Source organism: Mastomys coucha, unplaced genomic scaffold, assembly GCF_008632895.1.
Source record: "Mastomys coucha isolate ucsf_1 unplaced genomic scaffold, UCSF_Mcou_1 pScaffold5, whole genome shotgun sequence".
Taxonomy (NCBI): Eukaryota; Metazoa; Chordata; class Mammalia; order Rodentia; family Muridae; genus Mastomys; species Mastomys coucha.
In genome coordinates this window covers 27,991,382-28,001,461 of record NW_022196911.1, presented here as the reverse complement: position 1 = coordinate 28,001,461, position 10,080 = coordinate 27,991,382, and the positions used below count along the sequence as shown (strand labels likewise).

General features: G+C 50.2%; 1 protein-coding gene across 1 annotated transcript in view; it reads right to left on the bottom strand.

The window, feature by feature from the left end:
- Positions 1 to 10,080, bottom strand: part of Stk10 (serine/threonine kinase 10) — a 102,812-nt gene that overhangs the window by 52,729 nt on the left and 40,003 nt on the right. Inside the window, exons 3-4 of the mRNA XM_031350595.1 lie at positions 4,612 to 4,660; positions 920 to 1,069 (exon numbers count right to left, since the gene is read on the bottom strand). Of these exons, the coding sequence (XP_031206455.1) occupies positions 920 to 1,069; positions 4,612 to 4,660 (199 nt within the window). The remainder of the gene's footprint in view (positions 1 to 919; positions 1,070 to 4,611; positions 4,661 to 10,080) is intronic.

The window sequence follows — 10,080 nt, the reverse complement described above, 5'->3', positions numbered from 1 at the left end:
AAAAAAAAAAAAAAAGATGCAGAAAGAAAGACAAGAGGCTCACAGAGCCACGTCCTGGGGATTGACACTGGGAAACACCATTGTACACATGTGGTGGTTAGCTTGAATCTTACAAAGGATACAAAGAAAAAGGAGTAAAGAAATCTGTAATGCGGGCAGTGGTGGCACACGCCTTTAATCCCTGCGCTTGGGAGGAGAGGCAAGTGGATTTCTGAGTTTGAGGCCAGCCTGGTCTACAGAGTGAGTTCCAGGACAGCCAGGGCTACACAGAGAAACCCTGTCTTGAAGAAAACAAAAAAAGAAAAAAAAAAAATCTGTAATGGGGTCTCATGCCCTCTTCTGGTATGTCTGAAGACAGCTACAGTGTACTCATATACATGAAATAAATAAATATTTTTTTTTAAAAAGAAAAAATTAGTTTTGGTACTCATAGTTTACCTTCAATCACACTCATGGGCGTATCTGTGAATTCGATCAATTGTGTATTGAAAATATTTAGAGGGGAAACAGCAAGATGGCTGAGTGGGTAAACGGCTTAACTACAGGAGCTTTCCTACTGGAGTCTGTCAAACTGGAAGCTCGGACCAGGCTCTGTCATCATGGCTACTGTGTATTTCACATGGTGCTGGCCAGCACCCCCAACCTCTACTTACAAGATTCAAGCAACACCTTCACCCCCAGTTGTCGCCATGCTCCCAAATGTCCCCTGACCCTGGTTGAGAAGCACTAGAGGAGCTTGCGGTCCAAGGACGCAGGGAGAACTGTTGGTACCTTGGAGGCTGTAGGGGTGGCTGTGTGTGTGAGGACCCCACACTCACTTCCAGACCCAGGTCCCACCCATTTCAGCTGCACCGGCAGGTGGCACCATCCACCAGGACACCTGCACTCAGACACTGCTTGCCCCTGGAGCCCTTCTTACCCAGCCTGATGTCCCCCTCAAGGGTCATAAGCACGTTGCCAGCTTTCAGGTCTCGGTGGATGATCCTCTTGCCATGCAGGAAGTTGAGAGCCTCCAACATCTGGCGGCATACAACCTGAATCTGGGGCTCAGTGAGGCCTCGATCCAGCTCTGGAAAAGAGGAGCGCTCGCGTCACCAGTTAACCCTTGAGGGATCAGCACCAGGCCCTTTCCTGGTTGACACCTGACCCTATACATTGCCAGCAACAGGCTCTTGCCAGGTCTGTGCCAGGACTGCACCAGACCTTCTCTAGGCCAGCAGTGGGAAGCATCTCCAGGAGCCTGCTGGCATACAGACCAATCCTGTCCCCACAATACAACCATGGGGCCCGAAAGAGCTGTTCTCCCTGGTACACAGATGTGGCCACCAAGGCTCAGAGGGCTACTTGCTGAAGGTCACTTCAGAGATTCAGGGCTCCAGAGTTCAGGTTCACAAATAGCTCACTGAGACGCAGGGCACGTGTGGCAGGATTCGGGGTGCCTTGGTCCATTTTGCTGTGGTAACTGATACAGAAAGGGTTCATGGTTTTATAGGCTGAGGTCCCAACAGCATGACATCACCCACAAGGTCCTGTGCTGTGCCACGTGGTGAGATAGCAAGTGTCCAGCAAGTCACTGTTGACACCATGGGGGCTCCCTCACGACCTCATGTAACTCGAGTTTTCTCCCAGAGACCCACCTGCAAACTCTGTGGGTGAATCAGAGGGTTGAGTCTGCAGCATGGGAGCTTTTGGGGGGACACACTCCAGCTACAACACCATGGAATCTTCTCATGGATTAGGGTCACAGCTTGGGGCCGGGTGCAAAGTAGTACTTAGGACTGGGTGGGGACAGGGTGGGAGAGGGCAGGGATGTACACTGGCAGGCCAGGACACACGTACAGCAATCCTGTCTGAATGATTGAGCCTCAGCAGCACAGAGTGCTTGACCTCAGAGATCAGGCAGCCCAGGTCACAGAGCCAGCAGAAACAAAGGCTTGGCAGTGGTGTCAGGAAACGTAGTTGGGGTGCGGGGGACCAGAGAGCCACCAGGTCACTAAGAACCTTCTAGATGCTGGCTGGGAACTCTACCCAACCATACAGTGTTTGTCTGGAGCCACAGCCCTCCTCTGAGGTCAACATTAGTTCAACTGAGCGGGTGGGGAACAGGAAAAATATTCTTGAAGAGGGAAAGGCTATGCAGAAGACAGAATAGAGTAACTATCTAGCAGGACCTGATGGAACAGGACTTTATGTCTTTTCTGTGGCGGCTGCATGGAACTGGAAATTCAATATGAAATCCAATAGGAACTGCATCTGGGTAGCGAGGCATGCAATTGCGGTTTGCACTTAAAAGCATCCCTCTAGGGGCTGGAGATGCATGCGCTGCACAAATGTAATTCCAGCTTGGAAGGTGGACATATCAGAAGTTCATGGTTTTCCTCAACTCCACAATGTGTTAAGAGGCCAGCACACATGCACACATGACCACTCCACATACATGTGTACACATATGCACAAGAATAAACAGAGATACTCTTTCCAGATCTATAACCAAAGATTAATGAGAGATATGGTGATCACAAAGCGCTCTGGTTTGGGGTCAGGCTTGATGTTGTCCCCCAGTGGCTCGTGTTCTGGTCTCTAGTGTGGGAGTGTGCAGGTGATAGAACCTTTAAGAAATGGGGACTAAGTCTAGGTACTTAGATAAAGAGTCCACCCTCAGAAGAAATAAGCCTGATCTCAGATAGTTCTTATAGGAGCCAGAAGTTATAAAAAGAGTAACACTGGCCACAGGGGTACATACTTTATAATCCCAGCACTCCCAAGGCAGAGGCAGGATGATTTCTGTGAGTTCAAAGCCAACCTGGTTTCCATAGTGAGTTCCAGACCAGTTACATAGTGAGACCCTATCTCAACAGACAGACGGATGGACAGACAAACAGATAGGCAGGCAGATGATAAATAAATGATGGTATATAGAAAGATGATAGATAGATAGATAGATAGATAGATAGATAGATAGATAGATAGACAGACAGACAGACAGACACAGGTAAACCGAGCAAGGCTACCCCTTTAAGCTCTCTGACTTAGTCTCTTATTGTTTCATCTCTTTGCACATTCCCTCCCACTGTAACACCAGCCATCGTAAGGCCCTTAGACGCCACCCCATGGTGAAGTCTCAGCTTCCAAAATAAAGCTTTATAAACCTTTGCTCTTTAAAAGTACCCAGCCTCGCCGGGCGGTGGTGGCGCACACCTTTAATGCCAGCACTTGGGAGGCAGAGGCAGGTGGATTTCTGAGTTCGAGGCCAGCCTGGTCTACAGAGTGAGTTCCAGGACAGCTGAGGTTACATAGAGAAACCCTGTCTCAAAAAACAAAATGAAACAAAAAGTACCCAGCCTCGGATATTTTGTTGGACCAGTAGGAAAAGACTAAGACACAATATTTTCTTTTTTTTCTTTTTTTTTTTTTTTTGGTTTTTCGAGACAGGGTTTCTCTGTAGCCCTGGCTGTCCTGGAACTCACTCTGTAGACCAGGCTGGCCTCGAACTCAGAAATCCGCCTGCCTCTGCCTCCCAAGTGCTGGGATTAAAGGCGTGCGCCACCACCGCCCGGCTACACACAATATTTTCTTAGCATTGATATCAACCACTCTTTGCCAAGGACATCAAGACCCGATAACCCTCCCTTGAGAGTTTACAGAATGGGTGGGCGCTGTAATGAATGAGTCCCTGAAAGCCCCAGTGGAGATTAGAGTTGCTGCGAGATCACTGTCTCTTCCCCGACAAAGGGGGATTGCTGTTGTGGGGGCTTGTTTGTTCTCACAGAAGAGGGCTCCTCATATCTTCTGTCTGTTCTCACTCAAGGGCTTCCTTCTGTCTTCAGAATGGGATAATTGCCAGGTACCTGGGTCTTGCTTGTGGACTTCCCAGCCTTGGAACCATCAGCCAATCTAATATCTGTTCTTTATAACCCATCCAGCTGCAGGTGTTCTGTGATAGCAGCAATAACAGGCTAAGACACTTTGGTGTCCCACTCAGTGCCCTGTGGAACTCATCGTACATACACAGTGGTCAAGAGGGCTCAAAAGGCGGAGCAGCTGATATAAAGACACAGGGCACCTTGAACAGGAAGTACCAGTCTTCTAGTGAAAGAGGCTAGCATTCTCTCCATACCCCCAAAAGAGGCAAGGAGGGTATCTTAATTAGGGTTTCCATTGCTGTGAAGAGAACAAGGCAACTCTTATAAAGGCAAGCATTTAATTGGGGCTGGCTTACAGGTTCAGAGGGTCAGTTTATTACCATTATGGAGGAAGCATGGCACAGTCCAGGCAGACATGGTGCTGGGGAAGGAGCTGAGAGCTCTTGATCTCTCAGACAGACAGGGGGACAGACAGGCAGACAGGGGGAGAGTCTCTTCTGCACTGGGCGGAGCTTGAGCACTAGGAGCCCTCATAGTCCTCCTACACAGTGGCACACTTCCTCCAACAAGGCCACACCTATTCTAACAAGGCCACACCTCCTAATAGTGCCACTTCCCATGGGTCAAGCATATTCAAACCACTAGAGAGGGACTAGTCAGAGCTGGCGAGAAGTATGATGCAGAGCTCAGGGCAAGTCCTCCATCCCCCAGCAAATCCTGTATCTCCTGCAGCTAAAGAGAGACTTACCCAGCATGATGGCATCCACAGCTCCCCCAGGACAGAACTCAATCATGATCTGTAGGAAACACAAACCACAACAATGAGCCGGGGCTATACCACTGCACTTCAGTGCCTGCTCCACCCACCCCTCCTGCTGGGAGTGTGTCCATCTGCCCATTTTCTCCCTACCATTCTCAAATTCACAGAGCCTGATACCCAGGAAAGATGCCACAGGAACTTTGTCATTGCAGAAAAGAAAGAAACAAAGTTGCCACAAAACCTGAAGCCTCAGCCAAGGCTTCTACAGCCAGGCCAAATGCCCCACACGCCCCTCCAGCCCGCCCCAGAGCAGCCCAGAGTCAATCCTGCATCCTATGCTCTAAGCCCCAGAGCCTCAGACAACCTCCTTACCAAATCCAGCATATGGAGGTGGGGAGAGATTAAGCTCAAATATACCGTACAGGCCCAGAAAGAAGTGTGTCCTACCAAGGCCATATAGACTGGTAGCAGATTCTAGAGTGGAAAGCAGGCTTTCTGACCCCCCAGTACATTTCTCCAGACATCCATCATAAAGCCAGCCAGCCAGCCAACACACAGACCTAACCACACACCCAAGAGCTGATAGGTGTGAGGAAAACCAGCAGCAGCTATTACAGGGAACCAAAGAACAATGTGCAGACGGTTTCTTCCTGGCCCACTACTCTCATTCCTGCTCCTCCTGGAGCACTCTCATCCCTGCTCCTCCTGGAGCACTCTCATCCCTGCTCCTCCTGGAGCACTCTCATCCCCACTCCTCCTGGAGCACTCTCACCCCGCTCCTCCTGGAGCACTCTCACCCCTGCTCCTCCTGGAGCACTCTCATCCCTGCTCTTCCTGGAGCACTCTCACCCCTGCTCCTCCTGGAGCACTCTCATCCCTGCTCCTCCTGGAGCACTCTCATCCCTGCTCCTCCTGGAGCACTCTCATCCCTGCTCCTCCTCCTGGAGCACTCTCATCCCTGCTCCTCCTGGAGCACTCTCATCCCCACTCCTCCTGGAGCACTCTCACCCCTGCTCCTCCTGGAGCACTCTAAGCAGGTCTTTGTCTTCTGCTAAGTGGAGACTCCAACATCATGAATACTCTAGAACCAGCTTCCAGCTTCCAGTCCCTTGAGGTAACTCACCAGGGGCAGAGCCAGCACCATGTGGTGACAAAGAAGCCACATCTCTCTAAACAGGAAGAACACATTCAGCCACAACACCAGCTCTCCAACACAAAGGGAGAAGGCACCACAGGACTAGGGTGAGTCCCTAGCCTTACCTTCTAGGGCAGTGGTTCTCAACTGTTCTAATGCTGCAACTCGTGTTGTGGGAATCCCCAACCACAAAATTATTGCTACTTCATAACTGTAATTTTGCTGTTATAAATTTTAATGTAAGCCGGGCAGTGGTGGTGCACGCCTTTAATCCCAGCACTTGGGAGGCAGAGGCAGGGGGATTTCTGAGTTCAGGGCCAGCCTGGTCTACAGAGTGAGTTCCAAGACAGCCAGGGCTACACAGAGAAACCTTGTCTCAAAACAACAACAACAACAACAACAACAACAAAATTTAATGTAAATATCTGTGTTTTCCAAGTCTTAGGTGACCCCTGTGAAAGGGGTATTTAACCCCCAAAGGGTCACGATCCACAGATTGTGAGCCAATGTTCTAGAGGCTTCTGGTGACATAAAGATGAAGATAAAATGAGAAGGCTTTAAAGGCAGCCACAGCTGGTCCCATAGCCAGGCCCACATCTCCTTGGGGTGGATGCCTTCCACCATCTGGACTCATCTCAGCTCTAAAAGGGACTGCTATGGCTCTTACCCACAATTATGGCCAACCACTGGGTTGTATTGAGAGGTGAGCCATGCTGGGAACCACAGAAGGTAAATAAGGCTGGGCTGCATCAAACAGTAAGCAGGCCTAACGCCCAGTGGGGCTGTGATCTGGGCAGCAACAAGACAGGTACCAGATTTTAGGAGCATCAGACAGTCCTGACCTGCCAGCCCCACCACATGCCATAAGAAAATTGCCGCCCGCGGAGAAAGGGCACTTGTTTATACACTACTGCCCTCAGGAAGGGAGGACATGGCTTGGAGACAGCTAGGTCACCCTGCCTGTTCTTCAGCAGCAAACTGCCCTCAGCTTCCCTGAGACTTCTCTCTCATCTGACAAGAACCCCTCAAGGAGGTCTTCATCTGTAGAACCTGCAGAGCAGGGAAGGAAAACCACCATCAGTCACCCACCCCCACTCACCCACCCACCCGCCACTCGCTGTCCTCCCGGGCATCAGAGAGCTGATGCGGACTTCCCAGCACGTCACAGCACCCTGCCTGCCATCCTTCCCAGCTCCTGTCAGTCACTGGGAAAGTCAGCCATAGAGCACAGCGGTGGGAAAGACACAGGCCCTAGTCACCACAAAGGGACAGTAAGTGAGCAGGTCAGGTGAATGGTACACCCTACCCCTCTCAGGAACACCAAGGTGACCTCCAAGCTGGGGGGCTCAGCCAATATACGCTGCTACTCTGACTCATCTATGGGGCTTGGAACTCTTTTATTCTATTTGCTTTCAGACAGGGTCTCACTATGTACTTCTGGCTGACTTGGAACTGACTAAGTAGCCCAGGCTGGCCTTGCACTCACAAAGATCAGTCTGCCCCTGCGTCCTGGGTAGTGGGATTAAAGGCGAGTGTCGTCTAACCCGGCTGTTTGTTTTGGAGGCTCCATGAAAGCTATCCGTGCGGGTTGGTTTTAGTTATCACTTGACACAATCGCATTGGAGCCACACGGGAAAGGGTCTCACTGAGGGACTATGGAGATCAGGTGACCTGTGGAGGGTTATCTTGATGGCGTAAACTGAGGTGGGAAGACCCAGCTCACCGTGGGCAGCACCTTTCTGTTGGTCTGGTCCCTAAACCGGAGGAGAATGGAGAAGGCAAGCCCAGCACAAGCATGCCCGTGCCCTCCCTCTGCCCTGACTGCAGGCGCGGCCAGCTGCTTCAGCTTCCCACTGCTTTAACTTCCCCTCAATGGGGTCTTCATCTGTAGAACCCATAGAGCAGGGAAGGAAAACCACCATCAGTCACCCAACCACCATTCCCTGCCCTCCTAGGCATCAGAGAGCTTCCCTACCACAGAGATGTGTAACCTGGAGCTGTGAGCTGCAATAAACCCTTTCTCCTCTAAGTTGCTTTCCTCAAGCCATTTCCACAGCAACAGGAAACAAAACCAGAACGCCATCCCCATTCTTCTTCCAAGCAACGTCCCCCAGCAGCCAGGCTGACTCCCAACACCCCCAGAAGCTGGAAGCCACTAGTCAGTCCTGTCAACACAGGCAACCGTCAACTTGGAGAATTATCACAAGGATTAAAGGGGTCTGCCTGCCCTCTTGGGCCAGACACCCCTCTTCTCTGCCAGATACCATCAAAAAAAGAAAAGATAGCAGTCCCTTCTGATAGTCCACTTAAGAGACTGGGATACTGGGAACTCCTCCCAGTCCATTTCCTCATCTGTTAAACGGCACTGAGCTGTGCTCCAACATCACCAGGAACACTAAAGCAATCCCTGGGTGGAAAGCCACACTGCTGCCTCACGCACTCCTGATATACGCTTCTGTGGCACCTTGAGCAGATGAAATAAGTGAGTGTCCCTGGGGACTAGGGCAGCCCATAAACATAGGCTTTCCCAGAACTACAAGCTACTGGCACCCCCTCCCGATTATCACAAGCCAGTGTGAGAAGTGGCCCTGTGTCTTCCACTGCAACACACTTTGCACGACACACACACACAAGGTTCCACACTCAGCTTCCGAGGTCAGCCCTGGGAAGCAGTGCGCTCTGAGAGGCCGGTTCCCCTCCTTGTCTCCAGTCAAGGAGCTGTGGAGTCCTGGGCTTCTCCTTTATCTGGAGTTTGCCTTGGCTGCTGGGGAGCTCGGCGTGAGGTCAGGCCCCTTAGCTCCAGCTCCAGTCTCATGCCTTACTTGGTTTTTTAATGTTAGGAATCTAGGGATTCCCCTTCAGCTTGTCAGGCCTGGGCTGCAGGGGCCAGGATTATCAATTCCTCTGGGTTTTTACACAGCTATGTGGGGTTTAATTAGAAAACAAAAATCAACAGTAACAAAGTTTGCCCTCTAAATCTCCTGGCTGGCATTCATGGAATAGGCCAACCTTTGGGTTGAAAATATGAGGAGAAAACATGTCTGTAATGCTCATGTTTTTCTTTTCTTTCTTTCTTTTTGTTTGTTCATTTGTTTTTCTAGACAGGGTTTCTCTGTGTAGCCCTGGCTGTCCTGGACTGGCTCTGAAGAGCAGGCTGGCCTCGAACTCCGCTGCCTCTACCTCTGCCTCCTGAGTGCGAAAAGGGGTTAAAGGCGTGTGCCACAAAACCTATGCTTTTTTTTTTTTTTAAAGATATATTTATTTACTATGTATGCAGTGTTCTGCCTACATGCCCACACACCAGAAGAGGGCACCAGATCTCATTATAGATGGCTATGAGCCACTCTGTGGCTGCTAGGAATTGAACTCAGGACCTCTGAAGAACAGCCAGTGCTCTTAACCTCTGAGCCATCTCTCCAGGCCCATGGTCATTTTTTCTTTTTTCTTTTCTTTTCTTTTCTTTTTTTTTTTTTTGTTTTTTTTTGTTTTTGTTTTTGTTTTGTTTTGTTTTGTTTTTTTGGTTTTTGGTTTTTTCAAGACAGGGTTTTCTCTGTGTAGCCTTGGCTGTCCTGGAACTCACTCTGTAGACCAGGCTGGCCTCGAACTCAGAAATCTGCCTGCCTCTGCCTCCCAAGTGCTGGGATTAAAGGCATACGCCACCACTGCCCGGCCACGGTCATTTTTCTTATCATGGTTTCCTAACTAATCCATCATAGCAACCCAACATTTATAGTGTTGGGGCTTATGAGTTATCCAGAGACAGTAGGTATATACAAATATACCACCACAGATCAAACTTAACAAGATCTAGCAAACTGATTAGACCTCAGCTGAGCAGGATTTACTCTGGGAATGCAAGGATGGTTCAGCACACAACAATTATTAATGTACTATATCACATTAACAGACTGCAGGGAGAAGTAACACAGAGTTGTTCAGTGGTGCACCAGAGCCTCTCGTAAGACCAGACAGCTTTGTGAGAGACCTTTGATGTGCATGGAGCAGAACATGTCTTTGTCACAAATGTCGATTCAGAGTGACCTTGTGGTGGAGGGCCACACTTGACCTTGTGATGGAGGGCCACACATGACCCTGTGATGAAGGGCCATACATGACCCTGTGTGGGAAGGCCACACTTGACCCTGTGATGGAGGGCCACACATGACCCTGTGATGGAGGGCCACACATGACCCTGGGATGAAATGTCATACATGACCCTGTATGGGAGGGCCACACTTGACCCTGTCATGGAGAGCCACACATGACCCTGTGATGGAGGGCCACACATGACCCTGTGATGGAGGGCCACACATGACCCTGTG